Source organism: Orussus abietinus, unplaced genomic scaffold (genome assembly GCF_000612105.2).
Source record: "Orussus abietinus isolate OABI.00-Male unplaced genomic scaffold, Oabi_2.0 scaffold8, whole genome shotgun sequence".
Lineage (NCBI taxonomy): Eukaryota > Metazoa > Arthropoda > Insecta > Hymenoptera > Orussidae > Orussus > Orussus abietinus.
In genome coordinates this window covers 2,408,045-2,434,674 of record NW_019395997.1, presented here as the reverse complement: position 1 = coordinate 2,434,674, position 26,630 = coordinate 2,408,045, and the positions used below count along the sequence as shown (strand labels likewise).

The 26,630-nt window shown below is 50.8% G+C and overlaps 1 protein-coding gene across 1 annotated transcript in view; it reads right to left on the bottom strand.

The window, feature by feature from the left end:
- Positions 1-75: 75 nt before the first annotated feature.
- LOC105699322 (paired box protein Pax-6) overlaps positions 76-26,630 on the bottom strand; it is a 29,351-nt gene continuing 2,796 nt past the window's right edge. Inside the window, exons 2-9 of the mRNA XM_012424194.1 lie at positions 20,714-20,966; positions 19,997-20,177; positions 16,560-16,836; positions 10,310-10,474; positions 9,519-9,601; positions 4,323-4,546; positions 3,729-3,964; positions 76-164 (exon numbers count right to left, since the gene is read on the bottom strand). Coding sequence (XP_012279617.1) covers positions 76-164; positions 3,729-3,964; positions 4,323-4,546; positions 9,519-9,601; positions 10,310-10,474; positions 16,560-16,836; positions 19,997-20,177; positions 20,714-20,966 — 1,508 coding nt within the window. The remainder of the gene's footprint in view (positions 165-3,728; positions 3,965-4,322; positions 4,547-9,518; positions 9,602-10,309; positions 10,475-16,559; positions 16,837-19,996; positions 20,178-20,713; positions 20,967-26,630) is intronic.

Sequence of the window (26,630 nt, the reverse complement as noted above, 5' to 3'; positions counted from 1 at the left end):
GGCGGCCGGCGGGGGTGGCGGCGGGCTCTCCTGGCCTACGAGCAGACTCGCGGGCGGGAACCCGAAGAGCTGGGATCACTGGAGCCGGGGCCAGTAGTTGCCCGTCAGGTCCGGAGTCTGCGAGGGGATCTGCACCGGCACTGACACCCCCGCTGATATCACACCTGGAACATGCCGGACACCAAAGGATTAGAACAACGCAGAGGGGGATCTTGGGTTAAGATCGATCCTTTACATTTACGTATTTTATATGTATATAAATATGTACTGCACAATACGTATACATATGTAACAACGCGTATACGTATTGTGCAGTACGTGTTTTATATGTACCCACCGATCCTTTACGTATTTACGTATTTTATACGTAGCAATAGCAACGCATATACGTGTTTTATATATACCCATCGATCCTTTACATTTATGTACTTTATACGTAGCAATAGCGTATACATATTGTGCGTATTACGTATTTTATACGCAGTGCCAAAGAAATGTTCCGTCAATTCAAAGAACAATTATTTCACTCAAATAAATCGTCATAATTCCGAAGAAACGTGGCATTGCAATTCATTCGAGTTCATTCAAGTGAAATAATTATTCCTTGAATAAACGAAATATTTCTTCGGTTCAATGGCATTTTTTTTCTCTCAGGATTAAATTCTGCACTCATCCCTATGTACGAAGAGGGTGGGGCGGAAAGGGATCTCAAAAATAATTACGGAATAATCGTGCCAACCTGTTAATTCAAAGAATAATTTCAATTGTTCGACCCAAATAAATTGTCGCAATTCCGAAGAAACGTGGCATTGCAATTCATTCGAGTTCATTTAAGTAAAATAATTATTCCTTGAATAAACAAAATATTTCTTCGGTTGAATGGCATTGTTTTTTTCTCAGGATAAAATTCTGCACTCATCCCTACGTATAAAGAGAGTGGGGCGGAAAGAGATCTGAAAAATAATTATGAGATAATTGTGCCAACCCCCTGGGGGGGTGTCGATATCTCGGAAAGGCGGTCGGCGACACCTTCGAGAGGGCCCGAAAGGACTCGACGGCGAAAACCATGCCGCGACGTAATTAGCGTACACCGGGGATGCGTTGGCGCGACTCGGTGCCCGAGTGCATCCCCTTCGGGGCTGCACCCCGGAGGGTGGGCCGTACATGCTCGCACGATTGCGGCATAATGCTGCCTAGCGGTGCGCGCGAATACCTGTACATTACGTGGCCGCGTTCAACTCGGCTACGGAAAACAGGTGGGTCATTACAAACTCCGCCACGCGGTTATTTAGCCCGCGAGGTGAAAGTTTGTTGCGGCCCGGCCGCACCGATGCACCCCCGAGCGGCGCATCGGTTTTCCCAAACTTTTCGAGGATCCGACGGGGATGCGCCCCCGGCAAATTTAATAACAACGGCCGTCCCTGGTAATCAAACCGATGCACGAACTTCCGCCCTCTCGTTTCCCGGGGGAGGGGCGGAAAAAAAAATAAACTAAGGAACTGTACAGGGTTCACTGATAAAAGTATTCGCGGATTTTTACGGTGCGTTATCACCCGATAATTACAAATGGAAAAGTTAGAGGAAGGAACTGTACAGGGTTCACTTTTAGAAGTACCCCTATTTAGCGGATTTTTACGGTTAATTGTTGCACCGAAATTACAAATCGGGCTTAAGGGGATGTGAAAGTGGCTTCCGAAGGCTTAATCGCTCATGTTTCTCTAAGCAGGGTACATAACGATAACGCATTGCATATAATTTTCCATCCACGTTTAATTCCAGGGGTAAGTCCTGGGGCGGCATTTTCGGGATCCTCGAAAAATCGGGTGTTCCTTCGGAGAGGTTACGCATCCAAGATGGCCGCCCTCTTCTTTCGGCTTCTCAGGCAAAGGTGTCGTCACGGGAGCTATTCGGTACATTTTTCCCACACTCCGCGGGGAATAAATGTCGCGGATTACCTTCTTCTCGAGCGGGGTGGGGTGGAGGGCGGAATTGTTAAAAGGATTCCCAAACAAATCTCGCATGGCGGCCGCGGCCGAATCGGGGAACGGGATGTGTTATCGGCGGTTTCACCTTCCCCGTCGTCCTCGAATTTTCCATTTTCTCGATCCCGCCGGCTCCGTTCGTTTAGCGAGGCCTCCGGGGGCGGGGGTTGGCGGTTGGCAACCCTCTTGGTGCCGGGGGCGAACGGAGGACGTGGATGGGTTGGGTCTCGCCTCGGCTGGGCGAGCGCTCAATAACGTGCGAACCCAAAGGGGGAGGAAATACGGGGCCGTACACGCCGGTTCCTCCGGGAATGGAGCGGAACGCGGAACACGCCCGGCGGAATCTGTCTCGTGTCCCGCCGCGGACGATTTCCACCCCCGCGAGAAAACCCACCCCCTTAACGTGATATGCAAGTGGCATCGCAGAGGTTTTGTTTATTAAATAATTCTCCCAAATCGATTTACCGAATTCTTTGAAACTTTACAACGCGAATAGGGAGACTGTAAGGAAGGTTCTGAAACTCATGAAATTTCAATTCTTTGAAAGTTTTTTTATAGGTATTTTAAAAATTGTTTGTAAAAAATGAAATTCCACGAGTTTCAGGACCTACCTTAAGGTCTCCATATTCACATTTTAAAGTATGAAACGATTTGAGACACCAAGTTCGGAGAAAAGTTTTATGAACGATTGAGCTTTCGGATACCAGTTTCACATCCCCTTAAGCCCGATTTGTAATTTCTTAAATTCTGATAAATAGTTTATAAAAAAATTAAATTCCGCGAGTTTCAAGACCTATCTTAGGGTCTCCACATTTACCGTTACTAGATTTAAGGGTGTAGAACGTGAATTTTACTGTTTTCTATTTATTGAGTTAGTACCTTCAATTGTAAATATTAAACGAGGTTTGATACCCTTTTATATGTTTGAGGTCTTGAAAGAGCGAAACAGGACCAATAGAGGTCTTACAAAGTGGCCCTTACAAATCTGGTACCCCCGAATTAACACTCCGGGGAATCGATATCGACCGTGAAACCACCCCTGAAAAACCACGAGGGTAATTTAAATCTCGTTTCGGATCGATTTAGGCGTCCCAAGAGGTGATGTCGACGTTCTCACCCTAATAGAGGTTCCTTGATATCGGTGAACCCTAAAAACCCCGAATTAACGCCCCAAGCAACGTCTACGCCCCTTCCAACCCTATTCAAGATTTTAATGCCACGATCCAACAAATTTAAAAAAAACGTCAAAAAACCATTCGCTGATCAGTGTTCCTTGATACCAATGAATCGGAAAAAAAAATCCGGAAAAAGATGCGGCCCGCGAAAATAGTGTGCAAAAAACCACGAAACTTAAATGGAGTCTTGTTCCAGGTCGACCGGGACGCCCCTCGCGGCTTTAATACCACGATCCAACAAATTTAAACAAAACGTCAAAAAACCATTCCCTGATCAAGGTTCCTTGATACCAGTGAACCGGAAAAAAAATCCGAATTATCGCCCCGGACAAAAGACGCCGCTCGCAAAAACCAGTCGGCAAAAAACCGCGAGACTTAAATGGAGTCTCGTTCCAGGTCGACCCGGGCGTCCCGATAGGCGACGTCGGCGTCGCTCGGACGCCCCTCGCGGCTCTCGGAGCCTACTCGAGGCTTTAATCCCCATGTCGGACAAATCCGGAACACGCAGGAGGCCGCGAAGAGCGCGAAGGGCTGCGGCCTCGGGGGGTGGCGGTGGGTGGGCCAGACTTACCGGTGGCGGTGGAGGTCGTCGGCTGGTAGGGCGCCCCTCCCGGTCCCGAGGGCTGCCCTCCCGGCGTGGTGGGGGTGCCGCGGTGGGGCTGCGAGTGCGCGGCCGTGGTGTGCGCGTGGGAGTAAGACTGCGTGAGGGAGTGGAGCGGCTCGTGGAACACGTACGCCGGGTAGCCCTCGGCTCGCTGCTGGAGGCAGCTGCCCCCCATTGACCCGCCCAGGCTACCGGACATCGAGCTGAAACGGAAATGGATCGCCGATTTTACTCTCCTCGTCCTCTTCACCCCCGTTCCCACCTAAAGTCTCTTTTACTCCTACTTTCCCAAACGCCTCCTTTGCGGTGACTTGAATTATTTCATTCCTCCCGAAAAGACCGTTTGCCCTTAAGTAGGTCTTTTTTCATTCCCACTTTCCCTAACGCGGGAAAAAAAAATAAATAGGAGCCTTTAAAAGTTAAAAAGCCGGAAGTCGTTCTTCGCGATACGGTTAAAAACAATCAAATTAACGGATTAACCCAGTTAATTTGACTTTCTTACATGTACACTATNAAATTTATCAGATTATCTTTTATCTACGGGGTAACAACCCCTCTCACCTGTAGGTGTCCGGCATCGTGGCGATGGGCTGCGGGATGGACGAGTACATGGCATTGAAACCTGCGTTCAGGGGCAGCCGGGGGGTCGCGGGGGTCGCGGCAGGTGGAGCGCTGCTGCCACCCCCACCCGTCGCGCCACCCACCACCTGGTCGACCGAAGCCCTCCGCTGGGTGCGCAGCTTCTCCTCCCTGCGCCATTTCGCCCGGCGGTTGCTGAACCAGACCTGCAACCACGCCAGAGGACGCGTTTTGTCAGGGATTTCTGAAAACCGCGAATCATCCCCAGCCACTCTCTCTTTCTCTTTCTCTCTCTTTCTCTCGCCACGTCCTCTCTCCCTCTCGCTCGCGCACAAAACGCACCCCCCTCGAGCCGGCCCGAGTGTACTCGTTCACCTACGAGTACGTGTATTTACCCCCGCCCTCCCCTCTGTACTCTCTGTACGCCGTAAGCGCGCTCGTGTGCTTTTTTTACCCCATTCTCTCTCTCTCTCTTTTTTTTTTTTCAACCCGCCCCCGCGCGCTTTTCTTTTTTTCCCTTTTTTTTACCATCCCCGAGTTTGTTTGAGCCTCTCCTGCAGTTTGTTAATTGCGATTGAGCAGTTGTCAGACGGGAAATTGAGTTACTCCTGCCCGGATTCGCTCTTTCTCCCCTTTTTACCCGAGGTCCCCCCCCCCACACACACCCCCCTTTGCACTTTTTCCTAGTCGCCCTTCTACGAAGAACCGTTGTCTCTCGTTTAATCCTTTGCCACCTTCCTCCATTGCACCTCTTTGACACGCTTTTTTTACTACTTGCGATACCCACGAGCTTTTCCCACTCCTGGGATATTCGGAAGTAGGGTGATAAGAGATAAAGATGTTTTCTGAAGGTTTTTGGGGGTGTCGACCCAGTTGGGTGGTGTTTAACTCCTAAATTTGGCTCTATGTTTCCTGATGCGAATTCCTAAATTTGTTGAGTTATATGAATATAATTATATACATTTTGTTCCTAACTTGGTGAGAAAATTCCGAATATATATATAGGCCAACGAATCTCTCAGATTTGCTTGAATGAATTAAGCTCTTGAATTTGTTAAGGACTATTCCTAGATTTTGCGAGAAAACGCCTAAATTTGACAATTAAACTTGAATTCCTTGATTTCTTATTAATAGTTCCTAAGTTCGGGCGAGAAGCCTATATCTATATCCGTTGAGTTAGAATCAATTTCCTAAATTTTGTAAGAAAGTGTTGGTACCTTTAATTCGAATTGAATTAAATTCCTTAAATTTGGGGGCGTCGGTGTTCATCATTTCGGCTTCGTCTTTTCTTTCTCCAAGGATTTCGTCCTTCCTCAGGGGGGTCTGGAGGATTCCGGAGCGGGCCTTAGTAAGGCCCGAGACCCGATCCGGCAAAGTCGCCGGAGATGGAAAAAAGGACTACGCGCCGTTGCAAAACGGACAAATTGCTAATCGGATCTTCGGGATCGAATCGGGACACCGCGTCCTGGTCGGGATGTCGAGTCTTATCGAATGCTCGCTCCGATAGAGACGACATCGAGCCGTCACGGGATGAGAAGAGACGTGCCGACATTTTGGCGCATCAAAGACTCGAGGGAAAATTAGAAAGATATATCTTCAATTGGAAAATACCGAAGTGTGGGGGAAATCGGGACCTTTCGTTTATGAAGCCTTTCTCCAAACTGAGCTCGGCCTAATCGGTTTGAAATATCACCGCCGTGAATTTTCCAGGATTCAAGGGATTTCCCTTAAAAAAGTGCATTTTAAAAAATCCACGCCGTTTCCCTCCCCCCTGGGGAGGAGCGACCTCGACTCGCCGGGGTAATTCTCCCTCGGGCGGGGGGAATCGATCGGGAGGATTATACGTTCTTTTTCCCGTCCTCCGAGCCGGGCGCGGAGAGACCGAGAGGGAGGGAGCAAAAATGTCGGCGGGCGCGCGGCCATCGCTGAAGGGCCGGGATGATAATCGGCCCTAGGCGCCGGAGATAGGCGCCCTCGCGGTGGCGCGCGTCCCACAGGACTCGAGGTGTAGGTAGAGAAGCGGCCCGGCCAATCGGAGGGCAACCTCCCGGGGGATAGGAGGTTGCCATGGTTGCCGGTCCGAACCCTCTTAGGCCTCGGGTCCTCCATCAACCCTGCCGACCGAACCCAGCCCTTCGTGCGTACACCGCCGACCCTCCGCAACCCAATTTCCCCGATCATCTTTTTTCCCCCTCGTCTTTTCACGACTTTCTATTGACAAATTTGATATTTTTCAACACCCCATAGTTAAATGTGACCTCGGTTTAATTTTCCTATGATTTTTTTGCAATTTTTTCTTGAAGATCGAAACCAGCCCTTCGCGCGTACACCGCCGACCCTCCGCAACCCAATTTCCCCGATCATCTTTTTTCCCCCTTGTCTTTTCACGACTTTCTATTGACAAATTTGACATTTTTCAACACCCCATAGTTAAATGTGACCCCGGTTTAATTTTCCTCCTATCACTTTGCGACTTTTCTTCTTGACATTTCTTCAATCTTCGCAGATTCTGGTACGGGGTTGAATCCAAGGGAGGGCCAAGACTTGCCTTTTTGGTTCTTCAGCCTAATCGGCATGGACTAAAGGGCGCCCAGCATGACCCTTGCAGATGATACTCAAACTTGCAAGGTATCCATCCGAAGATGGGTTTTACCCTACTGCCCGAATGCTTTACCCTTTTCCTAGTTACCGAAGTACCTAGTGTGTCCTAAGAGAAATTCGGTGCTCCCCCTCAGATCCACCAGGTATCCTCGCCAATCTAGATATCTGGTCGTCCCTAAAAGAAATTCCCAACCCGCCCATAACCCCTTCAAACCCACCAGATACCCACCCAAGGGTGCCCATCAGCCCCCTAGCCCACTCTCTCGCAGGCCCGCCTCGATGTTCGATCTCGGGTGTCTCCCTCTCTCTCGCTCCCGCGGACCGGCCGCTCCCTCCATCTCTCTCGCTCTCCCGGTTTCCTGCACTTAGCAAGATCAATACCAGCCAACGAGGCTTGAAAACATGCGTCAACACGGTCTTGCACTGTTTGCACGTCCACATAACGCTCCGCCCGTGCCACCCCCGGGCCCGGCCGCAACCCCTCGTCCCCCCTCACCCCCTTTGCCCCCGTTCGCCCTGCGGGGCCCTATCGACGCGTTCCCGGCGCGACCAAACAATGTCCGACAGGGCTTCGAGTACATATTAGCTTATACCGCCATACGTCACCCCGAGGCTTGACCGCCGTGGCATTCATTGAAATAATGCCTCGACACTCGATCTCGATACACCCCTCCGATCGCTCCCCTATCTCTTATCACTCTGACCTCATACCCAAAAAAAGTTCCATACCCCCTTACTTACCCCCAATTTCCATTTCCTTTAATCCCACGATCTACAATTTCTTGTTTTCTTTTTTTTTTTTTTTCAAGAATCTTTGTATAATAAATTCAGAAGTTCAGTTACGGTGGAAGTCGTATAAATTAATGATTAGAGTTAATAGTACAAATTAGGGTGGATGGGTGTATGTTAGTTCATTTTTTTTTTGTTTCTTTCCTCATTGAGACTACCTACAATTTTTCAGTGGTAGTACAGGCAATGTGCGAGGGACTAAAATGATGACTAAAAATTCATTCGAAGGTAAATGGGAATTAATTGTGAACTCTTGTGTATATTTATTCGCCGAATTTTTAACAAGGAATAGTTTAGGGGGGAAGGCGCGATGCGGATTAATTCGTGGAAATTAGGGAAATGGGATGATGATTAAGTGAGATTGCACGAAGAAAGGGTGGCTCGATACGAAGGGTTGGAGTCGATATATACCGGGGCTGTGTCAATCTTTCCCTTTGTCGTGCAAATCCAACAGCTTATGGGGCATTATATGACGATGTTTGGACGTGGGGGTCGCGCCCAATTCGGTTGACTTGAGGGGCTCGAGAAAAGTGGGCCTCGATTGGTGGAGGGTCACTCTACTTGTCGCTATTACTCGTGGGGGTCAAATTGTTCCCGGGGGTGGGGGCACAAAAAAGATTAATTACCGGGGCGAATTCGCGAAGGAGATCCCGCGAGGTACCTTTCGATCGATCCGCGGCCGCGATTCACCCTCGCCCCCATTTCGGGGGTGGAGGCGACTCGGCGGTACACGCGTACAATTGTTACCACTCGATTAGAACGAACAATGGTCGCGGAACAATGCGCGGCTCTGTCGCTCGAAACCTACCGTGGGGGGTGGGGGTGTAGCCCCCGTGAGAGGGACCCCAGGGATCGACGAATAAATAAATACGAGCAGACCGTTCAACCCCTCAAAGACCGCCGGTCTAATCGAGAGGGCGATTATTGGTAAGGAAGATGAGCCTTCGGTCGAACAAGTCCCATGGGGTGAGTTTGTGTACCTCTGTCTGACGTCTAATCACATCTGTGATAAGGACTCTTCAGGGGGCACGCGCGAGGTTTTACCCACGGGGGTGGAGGGACATTCACCCTTGACTATAGGAAATGGTTTTGATACCATTTTTTGTGAAGTCTCTATTTTTATATTAAGGGGGTTAATAGAGCTTCCAGGGTAGTTAATATATAATAAATAATTATACCCCGGGAAATAGAAAGACCCTTAGATAACACTTTAATTCCAGAAGTCGATTTTGATAATTCATTATGCGGGGTGGGATGTCTTATCAAGAGCGAATCGCAAGTCAATCCACCCCACCGAGTCCATAACACGTCTTAATGCACGTTTACACGTGCGCATACCGTTAATCCTGGGTAAAAGGCGATGATAACCCCCTACCTAGGGTCTAATAACTTGGCTGATAAGAGCCCGCGACATCCGCGGAGTACTTTCGTACCTTTAATCGCGGGAGAAGGTCCGCTGAAAAGCTCCCCGAGGGGGGTGGAGTGCACTCGTTAAGGGCAGGCCGGCCGGCGTTAAATGCACACGCGTCTCCGCGTAACGCCGGTTACACGTTAAAGCGTTAATGAAAGGGCGGCGTGCTTACGCCGGCCGGCCGGCCCGTAGGAGCGAGAGAGTGCGCGCTAGCGCGCGCCGCGGGAGTGCGAGAGAGAGGGCGATACCCCGCGAGAGCCATGCGGGGCATGTAGGCGGGGCCGCGCGAGAGCGAGCGCGACGGAGCGACGCAGTCGCCGCGGGTGGGAGGAGGACGCACTCTCCCCCGGCATTCGCGCCCACACATTCACACTCACCTGGATACGTGCCTCAGGCAATCCAATCTTCTCGGCGAGACGCTCCCGTGCAAACACGTCCGGGTAATGTGTCCGCTCGAACTCTGAAAAGACCGAGATAGACGGTTTGCAACAAGTGCACGGTTAGTCGGGGGTCCTCCCCAGGGGGGCCCCTCGCCCCCGCGAGAGCGCTCTTTGGCCGCTTTTTAGCCGCCCCAAGTAACGACACCCGACCTCGAAGACCCGATTTACGGCAAGCCTCCCTTGGGGGGTCGCTTTTCCTCGAGAACCCCTTCCTGGGTAATTCGGGGCGAGCCCTGGACGCGGAATGTGTGGACCCCGTAAACCTCCGGATTTTCTTCGCTCGCGGAGATTGCAAATTAAGAGAGAGCGAGAGAGAGTATATTCCTCTTTAACCGGGGTGGAGGGAAAGAAAAGAGCGGACAAGGGGCTAATTCTTCTCACTTTTTCAGCCGTGAAAGCGAAGGAGCGAACAGAGGGGCTCTCTCTATCCTTTGCAGATGCGGTGGCGAGAAAAAGGGGAGAGAATAGGGAGGCTGTACCTTCTCTTTCTCTCACAGCTCTGAAGGTGGGGAAAGAAAGAGCACACCGACGGGGCAATTCTTTCTTTCTATCTCTCGCAGGTGCTAGGACAGTGAACAAGAAGAGGAAGAGAGGGTGTTCATGGACCTTGTCTTCGTGGTCAGATCGACGTACATGGTCCACACATCCTACGTCCATGTTCTTGGCGCCAAAAATCGGAAGGCTCCCAGGGGGCTCGATCGTCTTCCATTTCCAGGGGGGATACAAACCTTTCTCCAGACTGTCGATCTGCTCATTGGAAAAGGACGTCCGGTTGCGCTGCAGCTTCCTCTTCAGCCTCAGCCTCACCTGCGAGTCCTCGTCTCCGGAAGAGTTGTGCTCCGAGTTCCCGTCTGAGGTCGTCTCCTGTTGGTGCGACAACAAGGATCCGGGATCTGGAACGAGAAAAAGTGACGTTCAACCCCTCCCTTGAGAATCTACAATTTTTTGAAAGCACTTTTTTTGAGAGTAGTTTTTTTTAGAGCACTTTTTGAAACACATTAACAGGTGTCTTTTCGGGTCATCTCGGGCTTGGGGAGTACAGGTGCATGCCGAAGAGGACGCAGGACCCCGATGTTGGTCCTTTCGACACTCGAGGAGGGGAACGTCCTTCATCGGGGGACGGATCTGGACCATCCATCATCTAATCTCGAACAAGTGGCGCAACTTCGGGACCCTGGAGCTACCTCGGCCCGGAACTTCGAGTTTTAACGAAGTGCGACCGACGGAATTGGACGAGACCCGGACGGAGGGGACGATTATCCATCATACTCTTCAGGAAACGCGGAGGTGATCCCTCCGAAGATAGGGATCAGGGTGGTGGACTTTTCAGAAATAGCTGGGGGAAACTCTGGACTCCGTTCCTCTCTCCTACTCGACAATGGAAGATCTACTCCACCCCGGAGAATCGTTAAACGAGAGAAATCCCATTTTTTTGTTTGGAAAATAAAAATGGCTACTGGATCCCCTCGTAAGTGAATGCGCATAAGTGCACTAAGTAATTCGGAATTTTTGAAACTGCTAGAAAAATTTTCAACCTCTTTCCTATTTTCTTTCCACTGTTAAGAAGATAACGAAAGGATCACTCCAATAAGGGTGGCTTTTGGACTCCCTCTCATGAATGTACCTCGCAGGGATATCTATCCCAGGACACTTGGGCTATGATAAGACAACCCAAGATCTATTTAACGGAAATAAATTGTTTCACCCGAAAGAAAATTAATTTCCTTCTTCGAACAGGGGTGGCGTTTTGATTTTCTACCCCATAACCGGACACGTATGGAATATCCACATCAGGACCGTCAGGAGATGTCAAAATCCTGGATAAATTTCTTCCACTTTTCGATAAGAAGATACAAGATCCAACCCACCCCAATCGTCACCCATTAGAGCGTTCTTTCATATTTCGGCGAATAGGGGTGGCTTCTGGACTCTCTCGCCCTCGAACGGGGGCGCATGTATACGCACGTCAGGACCATCCAGGACGTCCAGGATATTCCCGGGATATATCCAGGATCTACGGATACCTAACGCATCGACGCAGGAGGGTCGAGGCTCGAGGGGTGTGTGCCCGTACGTAGGCCTGTCAACCCCCAACGTCGCGATTACCTTCCGCCTCCGCGCACCGAACCCCTCGGTTCGTTTCCACCCCTGCGAGTGCCGGCGGTCGCCGGTCGCCGGTCCGACCGTCAGCTGTTCGCTTTCCCGCCGTTCACCCCCCTTCGCCTTCGACCAAGACCGCTCGACGACCCCCCGCGAGGGGAGGATGGAACCACCCTCGCCAGCCGAATGCCACCACCCAACTATCGCGCCGCCACCTATCGAGCCCATCCCTGGAAGATCCACCCTCGACTCTCTGCCCGATGCTCTTTTGTTTCGGGAGAAATATTTCCATTACCGCGATTATTCCTCCGGTACCGTTTAATATTTGTATACAACATTTATAGAAGGTTTTTTTATCCGATGCTTTTGCGGGTTTCACAAAAATCGGATGGGGTGGTTATTAAATTATTATTTGGTCTACTTGGAAATTATTAACTTGGCATCTGGTTTACATGGGAATTATTCAGACACCATTTCCCCGTTATCCATGTAGAAATTATTGAATGAAAAATGAAATAGCGAGACAACCTACGTAGAAAATCGGAAAATTGCCATTGAGGATCGTTGCATAATGGAATTAACTTAGAAAGTGGTCGATATGGGTGCCGGCAAAAGATCTACGAGTGGACGGAAATTACCGTAGACCGTAGACCCGCCGGAAGAGGTCTTTTTCGACGGATCGAAGCCGAAACGAGAGAGCGTACCCGGGGACCTCCATCGAGGGCGGCCAACAAGGGCGGATTTCCTGGCGCACCAATTGCTCGACGTAAATTACCGGGGGAAACCATCTACAACTGGTTGCACCCGACCAGAGGACGGATCCACCCTTAAATCCCCCAAATCGAAGGACAGTTGATCGCCTCGGATACGGATACGAACACAGGATCGCACAAACGAACGAGCGAACGAACACTCCGACCGAGTTTTTCCTGAAAGTCGATTAAACGACCGCGTTCGATACCGCGAAATGAAACCCCAGGAAAAAGGCCCCCTCCAAAAAAAAAGAAAACCTGTCGATGAAAACCCGAGACGAAATTTCCGCTTTACAACAAGAAAAATAATTCACGGACATAAAAAAAAAAAACATTTGACATGCTCCGACAAATGGAAACCACTTGACAATAGGTCAGCAACATTTTTTATTTCCAGAGATATTTTCGCCATATAGACAACTATTATTTGTTAATTCAGGAAGAAATTTTCTGTCAGTTATTACTGTAAAAGCGAATTTTGTCAGCAATGATGTCTTAAGAGTGAAAATGTCTTTTCTTTTCCGGTAAGGTTAAACGTGTACGAAGTTGCAGAAAATCTAGGAAATCTTGGAAATTTATTTTACGTAAGCTTTTTCCTAGAGATTAGGAATGATCTCACAATTTGAGAGTTGATCCCCCTTTTTTGACGCGGTTTCGTCACACCGGATTCGTCACGCAGATTGGGCCGCGCGGCAGAATGGCGATCTCGCAAGTGGGATTATTTTGCGCAAGCAAATCCCCGGCCACGACGACAGATTACCGGCACGTGCCTATTGCTTAACGACTGAGCCAAATGACACAGAAAAAGCCGAGCCGCTACTGGAAAGGTTTCCCCGGCGTGCAAACGATTGTCCGATTTCCATTCCGGGACACGACTCGGCATTTTTCTGTCTCTATTTCGCTAATCTTGGTCCCAGCATTCACTCCGGGCCCACGTAAATAAACCCCAAAAAAATCATTGCGCGTTGGACCCCAAACTTTCATGTTAAAGTGACTTATTATTAATTATTCTTAACTATTCTTTAACAAAATGTCCTTACACGACATTCAGAAATGACAGCACTAACAATGGAACTACCGTCCCATGAGCAGTTTCGCGTTAAGAAAAGAAATAGAAATGGAAGAACGAAACGGCTTTTGTCAATTTCTATAAGGATTCACCTTAAGACCGAATCTAGATTCGAAAAAGAACGGATTCCCGATAAATAAGAAGAGAGGCGCGGATACAAGATGGCGGCCGCGTCAATTTTTCCACGCGCGTCGCATGAGAAGTTTCACGTGAAAAAGAAATAGAAATAGAAGAACAAAACAACTTTCGCCAATTTCCCTAAGGCCCTTCACCTTGAAGCTGCATGGAGATTCGAAAAAAGCCGGATTCTCGATAAATAAGAAGAGCGACACGAATCGAAGACAGCGGCCGCGTCTTTTTCTCCACGTGGAAATTACCGTCGCATGAGAAATTTCACGTAAAAAAGAAATAAAAATACAAGAACGGCACAACTTTCGCCAATTTCTCTAAGGACCTTCACCTTGAAGCCGAAAGGAGATTCGAAAAAGGCCGTATTCCCGATAAATAAGAAGAGAGGCGCGGATATCCAAGATGGCGGCCGACCTCGCCTCGACTCGGTGTCGGCTTCACGGCCACGGCGACCACGGCTCGGCTTTAATAATCTGTCTATTGAGCGTCGCCGGGCGCGGAGTCGTCATCCGCGACTTAATCCGTGCCGCAATCTCAGCCGCCTGGCCGATTTCGGTTATCCTATTACGAGGACGTGGCCTGACGTTGGCACGCCAGGTACGGGTTTCCAGCCCCCTGGAAGCCGGGGGTGAATCGTGTCCCGCACGCACGGCGGCCAGGTGTGCGTGCAGATTTACGCGAACGAGCCTCCCCTCGCAATCCCTCTGCCCAGGGGCCGGGATATAGCCGGATTTTTTCCGGATTCTTATCACGCCTCTATTCAGTCCTCGAGCGATACATCTCGTGACAAAACGGCGTTCTCGTACACTATCTCTGCCCGTAGATATGAAAGTGGTATCAAAAAAAAAAACATCACGTTATTTATATTTTAAACGTGTCCAAAGCAAGATCTAGGATAAATTCACTTACTCCTGTTCCTTTTTTTCTTTCTATTTTCTTTTTTAACCTCTTCGCCTACAATGTCGCGTGAGAGATGTGGTATATCAATAGGGCCAAACGTGAACAAAACGTGTAAGAGACGTGATACGTCAATCGTGCCAAACGTGTAAAGAAAACGTATGAGAGACGTGTGAGACTTTGAACGTTCAGGCCAAACCGTGAAATGGCCCGATGTATGACCGACATTTTTCTTCTTTATGGCACGCGCTATTGGAATTTAAATCGTAAGGCAAGGGTTTAACTGGACCACTTTCATGATTACGGCCACGATGTGTTACTTATTTCTGATTTAACAATAAGAGATCTGAGAAGGGTATCGTGTGAAGTCAGCCGACACTTTTTATGTTGATCGAGCACTTGTAGGTCATACCTAAATTATATCAAAACATGTACTCAAGATTATCGTTATATCCGTTTGAAAATGCGACGTAAGATAGCCCCTGGTTCCTCGTTTTCCCGCCTTGAGCGCCACCGTTCGTTCATAACCTCCCCCCTTTCCCTTTCATCTCCACGATCCACCTAACCTAAAATAGATATTTCGTTCAGAAGAAGCCTTCACAGGGAGGGATTATCAATTCTCAGGGAGTCATCCCTCGTAGCATTCCGCGTCCCTTTTCCGCATTCGGCCGAGCACCCATTTTTTTTTTCATTTTCCACCTTCCACTCCCTTTCTCTCCGGGCGTTCACTTCTCCTGGGGTTTATTGCGTGCTCCGGGGACGCACAAAGGCGAGGGGGGAGGACGGGGAGGGAATTTAACGCGGGGGCCGAGGGTGGCACGGCCACTTCGTGGGTTCCGTGTCCCGTGCGCCTCGCGTGTCAGATCGAGATCCTGCCAAGTGGAGCGTGCTGGGATTTAAATTGCGCGCCACCGCGGAGAACGGTCCGGAGGACAATGGGGTGCCGCGAAGGGGGTGGTGCGGATTCTTTCGGGGCGGCGCGCGTCTTGCCCTGCTTCGACAAGAGGGGGACCAGGGTAAAAAAAGGGAACGCGGCCACTGGAATTGGAATCGACCGGGTGAATCGCAAACGGGGAATTTAGAGTCACCCCCCTGGGGCGCGTAATGTGCGTCACGTGGGCCGCCCGATGAATTCCGACCGCGGCGGGCCTTTCGATTACAGCTTTTAGCCCTTCAAAGCGCCCGACTTGACGAGGTACGCGGAAAAAGAACATTCTCACTTGTCCCCGGAATGATTGGTCCATGATTTTCTGCTCTGTCTTGGGTATGTCGTCCTTAAATGTGCTTCCGATTAGGCGGGAGGTTACGCGCCGCTCGCGGGGACTTCAAGATGGCGGCCGCGAGGAGGGCGCGGCGCGCGCAGCCAAGTGCTGCGCGCGCACCGGCCGCGACTGTTGGCCAATAACGAGGCCCGAGGAAGCAACGTGAAGGTATCTCTCCACCTGCTCGTGATAGGACGCGTTGGATTGGTCGGAAACGGACGGTTTATCAATCCGAGCTGTCCAGCGACCATGTACGGACTTTCTGACAGGACGAAGAATTAATCGGTACGTTCTACCGTGGATTTGTTCGCGTTGTCTGCACTCTCTACCCTCGAGGGCAACGAGGGTACTACGCTTTTCTTGAAAGGTGCAAAAAGGTGTATCTACACTTTCAAGGTCCCGAACGTCGGAAAGCTGAAGAAAGTACAAGATGTCTTTTTCAACGGGACAATATACGCTTTTGGAGCTATTCGAATCGGACGATGGTGACGATGAAGATGTAATGTTTCCTCCATTACATCTTCCAGCAAATGACGATAACATATGATGCAGTGGTACATAATGATTGTAAATAAATAAATTGCAAATCAATACGCGATATGTAATAAATAACGATCGTAGCATTTTTTCAAGGATTACGTATAAAATTAAAACGCCAAATCGCGTCTATACATGAAGAAAGTGTATTAATCATTGTTTCTATTTATATTACGTTATTGCTTGTTTTTCTCGGTGCATGCAAATGAAGAGACAAAAATGGGAGACTTACCGCTCCTCTTGAGCAGCGGGTCGTCTCGGCCGTGGAGCTGGCCCCCGGGCAGGAGGGACTGTCCCGACCCGGGGGTGGCGGCCGTGGGGATGCCAGTCGCGAGGGAGTGGTGCGAGGGTGTCGCCGAGTACCAGGCCGGGGGCCACCCCGCGGCCGGGCCGCTGAACATCCTGAGCTTGTCGTAGACGTTCTCCGGGCCCTGGTGGGCCTGCACCGCCGCCGCCTGCTGCTCCTTCTGGGAGGCCAGGTTCCTCAGCACCCTGTTGATCGACGAGACCTGCGGCAAGAGAACCGCGAGTCCTGTTAATCGACTGGCACGAAGCGTCCCTTTTAGTATTATATTGTAAAGTAGGAGCGTTAAAGTAGGAATATATATATATATGTTACAGTGAAACACCGAAATCTGGAGAATGTCGACTTTCACCGGTGAATGAAATTCACATAGTCGCTTCGTGTATGTCCGAAATATTTGCTAAATACCCTTATTTCTGACATCCACCGGTAAACGTTGACATTCACCATGCACTAATATCTGTGATTGTCGACACACACTGGAGAGGGCCCGAATGTACAACAATGTAATGAAATATTCGATCTTTCACCGACGTATTTGGTATCTGTTGTCATTCACCGGTGAAAGTCGACATTATCCAATTTCGGTCATTCACGGTAACATATATATTATATAATGGATATGAAATCCTAACTCATCATCTCCAGATCCGTCCGATCGATTCCCAAGTTCCTCTAGACACCTTCCCCTCAAAGATGGTTCCCCAACTCTCCTAAAAGATACCCCTGGACCCGGAATCAGGTCCAACCCCGAAGTCCGATCACCAAATCGGCTCCCAAGTCCCCAGGACCACCTCCCCCCGAAGAAGTCCCCCGCCTTAAAGTAACCCTGAACACGAAATCGACCGGTCGTCGCCGGGCCCGCGAGATCGACCAAGAGAAGGGAGACGGCCGGATAGACACAGAGGGAAAGAGCGAGGGGGCAGTCGGGACCTTTCAAGGTACCCAGATGAAAGGACACCGCCATCCAATTATTATAACATAAAACGCTCTCTCTCTCTCCCTCCCCTCGCCATCCCGGTTCCCGGGCTGGGTGCGCCTTAACCACCGCCGGCAACCAGTGGCTAACTCGAAAGTTATAACGAGCCCGCGGGCTCCAGGGCTCCTCGAGGTACATAATAGTCCTTGCCGGGGCACAAACGTCTCGCCGCCGAGTCCCGGTCCGCCCGGAGGAGCCACCGTCGCCCCTCCCGGATATCGGGGCGGGAGGGAGAGAAAGGGACGCCCCGGGAGGGCGCGGATCAATCCAAGCGCGCGGAGCCCGAGCGAAAGGGAGCGCGCGCGTTCGCTCGTCTTAATTACGACGAGTCGCTGAAAGGTTCGACGAAAGGGAGTTATAGGACGGGGGAGGGAACATGGAACTCGGGCCAAGTGGACGCGGAACGCCGGTGGTCCTGGCGGGCCGCGATTTACCGCGATTTCAGGTCATTACAGCCGGGTGAGGGGGAGGTTCAAGACCTCGTCTTAATTGCTCGTCCCCGTGGAAGGTTCAACGAAGGATGCCGTTCAGGTGAACGGGGAGCGCCGTATAATGGCGCAGGGAGTGGGTGGTGGGTGGAAAAAATGGTACCCAGGTTAAGATAAGTGAGATCCCACGGATAATTTACGTATTTACGAACCAATCACGCAACTTTCCAACAATGCGATATTTCTCATGCGAATCTATCCGCGTGCGAAAGAAAATCGAACGAACTCGACAGAAATCGAGAAAAATCGAATAGGAGCCCTGGACATTACCAAACGACCTGTCCTTCCACGTAAAACCCTTTATTTACCCATTTGGCATAAAAAAAAAAGCTCTCAAGTGACACATCACACAACCCTAGCGATGGGTGGGTGGGTGGGTGGGTGGGTGATTGGGGGTGGCGGCGGATCCGCAGGAGCCAGGGCCAGCGTGTCCCGCCGCACAACGGCCGCAGCGCGCCACCGACGCGGACCATTACGCGCGCGACCGGACACGAATAATTGCGCCGCAACACGCTTAACTGATCCCATTCACCCCGATATTCCCCCCACGCCCCACCGCGTCCCGTCTTGCATTCTGGGGGGGGGGCACACGAAACCAAGTCGAGGGAGTCGACTCCGGATGCCACTCGACGTCTCCTCCGAGTCCCGACTAGCGTGTGCGTGCGTTTGCGTGCGCGTTGATTGATCACCCCCTTGTGTGGGGGGGGGACGCCGCGACGCCGGATAACGATGCGTGCGCGTGCCGGGGGAGGATCGCCCCCGCGGAGGGAGAGAAAGAACCTCCGCGCTGCCTTCCGCAGCTGCCCCTTCCAGCCCTCCCCATGCATCGGCGCGGGGGTGGCAACCCCCCCGAAGAAGACGCCTCTGGATTCCCCTCCCCCCCAGAAAGAAGGGGCCCTCCCGGGGACAATGCCGGTCCGCGTAATGGACCGATTACCCCGTCCCCTCGGGCTGCGAGGATCGTATTGACGAGACTTTGATTAGGGTCGAGTGGCCGGATCCGATGGGTAAGTGCCCCCTGCCCCCTCCCCCCCGGGGGGCAGGGGGCAGGGGGCGGCGATGTGGAGGCTGGGGCAGACGCGGTGGACGTGGTGGACAAGCGGTGGATGCGGCGAGGGGGGCGCTGCCCGAACCAGTGGCGGCGCGTGCCTCTGGTCGGGGGTGATCACCCCCCGGGGGGACCGGCCTGATGGACCGTGTCTTTACGAGTCCCACTCTCGCTTTTTTTTTTCTTTCTCTCTTGTCTCGCACGGTGGTCCGAATCCTCGAATTCCCGCTTAATGAAGATTCGGGGGTGGAGAAGGAGAGAAATATCCGTGCGGCCGATTTGGGCCCCTTGAAATTCGGATTGAATGCGGTACTTCCGATTTAACCCGAGTTATTTGAGATTATTCGTTATTCTTAATTATCCTAGCGCGAAATGCCCCGACAAATTAAGTCCAAACAGATTCGCTAGATATTGATGTGACAATTTTTTTTTTTGTGACACTGACATCTACGTATATAGGTTTGCACATAAACGGATGATTTTGTTATACTTTGCAGATGATGCTACATGTTACAACGTAATTATGGGGTAATTATTTTAATTTTCATTACTCTCGTTTCACTCTGAATATCGATCATTGATCGAGAGAATTACGCGGCAAGGATAATAAAAATGTTCACGCTGATGTACGGCGGTGAATGTAAATGGTAATTAATTTATATTAATGAACCGCCTTTAATAAGCGTTTCACTTTTCGTTACGTTGTCATTATTTTTTTTTTTTTTTTACGTATGAAGGTACAGTGCTGTGATATCAGGATTTTCACTTGGAAATGGGGAGGAATTGTTTCTTGGAGATGAATTCTAGATGTCTGAACATCTCTTGTTCGAGTGGATGGTCCGATACTCACGCTGGGTATGTTGTCGTTGTTGCAAACGCCTTCCTGGAGCAGCCGGTCCCTGATCTCCCAGGCGAAGATCGAGGGGCACTCGCGCTTGTAATCGGCGATCTTGTTCACCACGGGGGTGGTGGCCACCCTGGGTTTGCTGCCCCCGATGGCGCGGGGCTTTATCGAGCCGGTCTCGTAGTACCTGAAGATGGTACCAAAAGGGGTGTCAACGAACAGGTGACAAGACTAACAAGGAAATTATTCATCGCCGAATAAACGCAAAATAGTGGAAATATGCACGGTTGAAAGGTCACTGAAAGTTGTATAAACAATATCTTGCAACGAGAGTTGACGATATGTGCCCATAATAATGAAAGTGGTCTAAGTCAAAATTAAAAAAAAAAAAATGAGTTTATCAGTTATTTCACGCCATATTATTTCAAACGAAATTAATTCGATGTAATTTCGAAACAAATAATATATGACTTAGACCACTTTCATAATTATGGGCACATATCTAAAAGGTAACAATAGTCGTACAATCACCAATTAAAAAAACAGTTGCAGCCCCTGACTTATAATAAATCAATCAATAACGTGCGTTCCGCTATCAAAAATCAGTTTAACGTTATCAGTGTGTTCGGTTAACTCTCTTTACATGTTCTCTCTCATGAGAGAATTTCTCTGAGATTTTCTTTGTTTCCTTTCTTCCTCTTTTAAATAAATGTCGTCACTCACCTGCCGAGGATCTTGGAGACGCATCCGTTGCTGACCTGGAGTATCCTGGAGATGTCGCAAGGCCGGGCCCCGCTGTGGGCCAGCTCGACGATCTTCTGCCTCGTGGAGTCCGGCAAGGGTCGCCCGTTAACGTATACACCGCCGAGCTGGTTGACGCCGCTGTGTCCCGCGGCCGAGCACCCGAATATCGAGTTCTGCCCGACCATGGAACCACCCCCGATGCCCCCGCCGCCCCCGTGCATCAGGTCCTCCTCTGTGAACCGAAACGTATAATGTACCCCCGTCCTCGTAACACACGGCGAGGCGGGTGTTCCGTGCCGGTTTGACCGACGGTGCCCCCCGAAAAGCCGTCCACCCCCCACGTGCCGAAGAGTGAGGAACAACGTACGTTCACTTCTCGCGAAAACTATTCCTACAATTAAGCCCTTCCCTGTAGATGAGCTAGTTACACTCGGACAAAAAAGAAACGAGAGTACATAAATCATCTGATTATCTGAATTGAACCTGGCGAAGTCGGTTCGACTTAGATCTGCGGCTAAATCGCAATCAGGAGTCGAACCGACTCCTCCATGCAATTAATTAAGCTCAATAATGAGTAGGAGTACCTCAAATTGAATCGCCCCCTGTTTCTCTTCATTAAAAGAAGAGAAGAAAAAAATAATTTGGGCCTTATCATTCCCAATTTTGAAGGGGCTCATAAAGAGGAGTGCAAGGGGGCCTTCACCCCCGGGATTATTACTTCCCACAGGGTGTATAAAGAAGAAGAAAAGAGAAGAACGAAGGGGTTGTAAGGGGGAGGGGAGGGGGGGGAAAGTATGTTACAATCGCGACAAAGCGCGCGTCGCCCCCGACCCCCACGGTCGAAGTCAAAGAGCGGATCCTCCTAGCAGTCTCCCCTTGTCCCTCTTTGTCTCCGGGCCCGTCCTTTTGACTCCCGCGGCCTCCTTTTGCCCGGCTTCGTCCGCGTCCGCCCCCGCCCCCCATCCCAGCATAATGGCAGCAGGAGGGGCCCCACGTTCGCGCTCGCCCCACCGTGAAAGGTCTAAGAAGAGGCCGCGGGCCGCCCGGCGGGCGAGACGCGCTAAATGCATCCTGCAATTAACAAATTTAATTAATCCCCACCTAAGGGGAGGAGTGGGGTGGGGGCGTAGCGACAAGGAATAGTCGGGGGCGCAATTTAAATGGCCTGCGCGCGCTTTCAATGACGACGACCCTACGCCGCTCGTCCACCCCCGTCGTTCCTTTTTCGCCAGCCCTTCGATGGAACGGAGAGTTCCAAGGATTCCCAGCTGGTGGAAGCGCTAAGAAGACCCGAATGGGAAGTAGAAAAATAAAAAGGAAAAAAAAAGGATAAAAAAAATCCGACGTCCCCGGCCAGGGCGCGATCCTGGGACCCCGCGCGGAGCCCCGGTCGCGGGTCGTGGGTCGCGGGTCTCCGGGGGGCGCAGCTGCAGCTGCAGCCTCGCCGTGACACGTCCGAGAGCAAAGCGTAGCCGGTGACGAGCCCTGGAAGGAGAAAGAACCGAGGGGGAGGGCGGGAGGGCGGGATGCCAGAGACTTGGCGGACGGCTCGCGCCACGTACACCTCCTCCCTTTTTATTTATAATTTTGCGTTAATCCACGCGACGACCGGCAAAAGCGAGTCGTGCCGCAAAGTGAGGCCAAAAAGGTTCCACTTGGCCGAGCGTGAAACGGTACACAGATTAAATCCCATCCTAGCGGCGCACGACGTCGGGACGTCCCTCCTCCCCTGCGCCGCCACCCCCCTACCACCACCTCTGTGTCGTCCTCTCGTTTCCGCGCGCCCTGCGCCTCTCCCCCGCCCCCGACCCGCGCCAAACAACCCCCAAGCCCCTCCCGCGCCACCCACACCCCCTCCGACGCCTCGCGGACTCATCCGACCCTCCCTGCGGATCCGCCAACCATGGCGAAGGCACTCGGGGGAGGGGGCGCCCCGATCGCGGGGCAAGGGAGGGGGGGTCGTCGTCGTAATCTCATTTGGGGGTGCGTTTTGTCGCTCGGAATCCGCCGAGGTGTCTTCGCCCCGTCTCGCGAGGGACTCTTCTGTCCGCCCGTTAGGGGTGGCGAAAGTCATTTTCGGCGGTAACTCCGGTACGGGGACGTCGCGACGCAAATCGGGGGGAGGGGTGCGGAATCGCTACGCCGCGGAACCGCATTGTGCACCGCAGTGCAGCTGGGGCGGCCCACCCGTCGGGAAGATTTACACCTCGCGGATAATTCGCGCAACTCCATGCGGATAATTAGATCGGGTTGGAGGGCGGGAGGAACCCACCCACTCCCCCAAGACGTCGCGACGCCGGGTGAGGTACTGAGAAATCTGTACTCTCGAACGGCCTCTATAACATCTTCCGGTAAGGGGGATTTTTTCTTTTTTTTTTTTTATTTCCTTTCACTTCCCTTCTTCAATTCCCTCTTCACTTTTGTCGTCGACGAGCTATTCTTGGGGGGTGGCGTGCGTGTCCGCGCGTTTACCTCCCCCCCGGGGAGGGGGGGTGGCTCGAAGGAACGACGACGAGAGGAGGGCGCGGAACGATGTAACGAGGAAGCGAGGAAAATTATATCGACAACGGGCCCTTCGCCTCTCTTTGTTCCCCGGGGGATGCGTCCCTTCGTTAGCGCCGTATCTCCGTATGTCGGGAGGGGCTGGNGGGGGGGGGGGGGGCGGGGGGAGGCGACAAAGAGCTAATGAACGACGTCGCACCGATCGACGTTTCTTATTCTCCGGCGAACCGGAAATGGAAAATTGCTGCTCCGCTACCGTCGTGGGACCCCCACCCTATTTTTTATTCTCTTGCGCATTTTTTCTCCAACTACCCCTCTTTAAGGCGTTTTCGACGCCTCCACGCCGGGTGAACGACGCGAGAGAAATGACTGAAATTGTTAAGAATTAATTTTTTTCTTCCATGTTAATTTAAATATCATGTAACTGTATGACGTCACGTAATTGAATTTATAAGTTAGTAGGGTGTAATTGAGTCTTTTATAAATAAATTGATCTTTTTTATTTTTTTCCTTCAATTTGACGTTAATTCGCGTTACGCGGTGATTCCTACCTGTTGGTCCATATTTTATAAACACATATATCGGGTATGTCACGGTGCCACTTATGTCTTAATGTGTCGCATGTGTCATGAATTTACTAGTCATGGCTCCATGTGACACATAGAGCATGATGGATGGTCATATCTTGACAACTCATGCACGTCACGACTTCATTGGTTACGTGTTGACTTGCCGTGTTCATCATGACGTCACTAGTCACATCCTAATATCTTCGATATATCATGATATTACTAGCCGTGTTATGATTTATCGGGTATATTTTAACACCACCGGTCATTGAATATACATGGCGTCACTAACCATGCCTTGACACATTTAATTTATCCTGACGTCACTGGCCATACCCTGGAAGGTAACCTGCGCGAAGTGCCCTAATTTTACTATTTATCCCCCGATATATCGCAGAAATGACGTTATTGATCGTTTTCAAACATCGCATATATCATGTCGTCACTAACCATGCCTTGACACATTTAATTTATCCTGACGTCACTGGCCGTATCCATGAAGGTAACCTGCGCGATATGCCCTAATTTTAATATTTATCCCCCGATATATCGCAGAAATGACGTCATTGATCGTTTTCAAACATCGCATATATCATGTCGTCACTAACCATGCCTTGACACATTTAATTTATCCTGACGTCACTGGCCGTATCCATGAAGGTAACCTGCGCGATATGCCCTAATTTTACTATTTATCCCCCGATATATCGCAGAAATGACGTCATTGACTGTTTTCATACATCACATATATCATGTCGTCACAACCATGCCTTGACACATTTAATTTATCCTGACGTCACTGGCCGTATCCTGGAAGGTAACCTGCGCGATATGCCCTAATTTTACTATTTATCCCCCGATATATCGCAGAAATGACGTCATTGATCGTTTTCATACATCACATATATCATGTCGTCACAACCATGCCTTGACACATTTAATTTATCCTGACGTCACTGGCCGTATCCTGGAAGGTAACCTGCGCGAAGTGCACCCGCGACTGCCGGGCAGGTACCGGGCTCACTTCCCAGCAGCGTTACCTCCCATCGCGGGTTTAATTTGCGCCCGACATCAAAGATGTCGGTCGGAACATTCTCTAATGAGTTGAATCGCGGTGAATGGGTGCTCCGTGGCTCGAGTGTCGAATTCATTAGGCGCCAGTGTTACCGGCGGATTCCTCTGAATCGCGCGGAGCGCGTTGCTGCGCTGACTATTCATTATCCCGGGTATATTCCCCCGACTGGCGTCAGCTGCAGCTGCGGCCAGATACCCGCAAGAATACCCCCGTCGCGAAAAGAAACCCGATTTGCCCAGAAACGTCGCAAAAGAGATAAAAAATTTCCTCGGTAAATAACGTCGCCCCATGAACTTACAAAATTACCCAATTATTACTAACCCCCTTAAGACCCAAGAAGAAACATACACATGATGTAGGAAACTGAAAGGAGGCATAAAAACACGGGAAAAAAAAAAAGAAAAAAGAAAAGACATATCGAAGGAAATTCCCGCCCTCGCCACGAGGCGGCGCGAGGGCCATTAAGGCGGTTCCCGAGGTGAGGAGAGAATCACTCGTGAGAAAACGTGCCTCGAAAGACCTGGGGGGCTTTCCCGGGGCAAGAGGTTCGTCGCGGGGAGGATTTAGAGGGGGAGGGTCGGGGCTCGTGCCATGGGGCCCATTGTGCACGGGTGCTACACGTGGAACGGGCCGCGCATGTCGGGACCCATTGCACCCCATGGAAAGGGGGGAAAGGAGGGAAGAAAGCTCCGGCCACTCGATAAAGTGCGTAATTCAATCTGGAGCACGCCGGTTATTATTGGAGCCGAGTAGAGGGCGGTAGGTGTTCCTAATTGTGCGCCGAAAGCCACCAAGAGGCCCGTGTCTTGACTCCGAGGAGCCGCGGCGGGTGGTGCCCCCTTTTGTTCGTTAATTTAATTGCCATTAATCGATCGATCGGCGGTGCATTGTGCGCGGGTGCGTCGAGTGCACTTCCCCCCCGATCACAATTGCCCGGATCGAGTTTCGAGAATCGGGAGGACGGTTCATCCCCTTCTCAGAGCTTGATGTCACCTCCCTCGTTCATTGAGGGGTTAAATAATTATTTAACGGCGGTTCGAGATTTATTCCCGAGGGATGGGTTATAAGGGAGGTTTTCGAATGAAATGCTGAAAGGGTACGGAATAAATCTCTCAGCCCCATTCCCAGAGCTTGATGTCACCTCCCTCGTTCCCTGAGGGATAGGATAATTATTTAATTTCGATAATTATTAAGATTCCACCGTTTCACATTTTTTTTCATACAGGGTGGAGGGCAAGATGCGTTTCGGTAAAAAGGATTCCTTCTCATAGAAATTTCTCCGAGATTGCAAGAAGGGAGGTTTCAATGGTGGAGAAAAATCAACCCCATCGATTCCTATCGAGCTGGAGAATTTTACTTTAAGCCACACCCCTGCTCAAGAAACTTCCCTTAATTATAATACGGTTACCTAATTAATATTCACCTTGTAGGGATATTCGAAACGGGATTTTTCTTTAAGATGTTCAAGGGATGGAGGGTAGGTATTTGATCGTCATAAACAGTCCCTTTTGTTTACAGGAGATTCCAAGACCACCGGAAGGGGTGGGATGCAACGATGATGGGGCAAATCAACCCCCCAGGGTTCCGTCGTGCAGGGAAATTTCGAGGGCTCGAAGCCACATCGGCGGACACCTCGAACGCCCTTGCCGAGGGTGCGGACGAGGCTCAGGTGAGAGAATCGAGCGGTGTCTTGTGCCACCCTTAGATTACGGGGTTGCGAGGGGGCTGTTGGCCGACGGAAGCCAGCCAA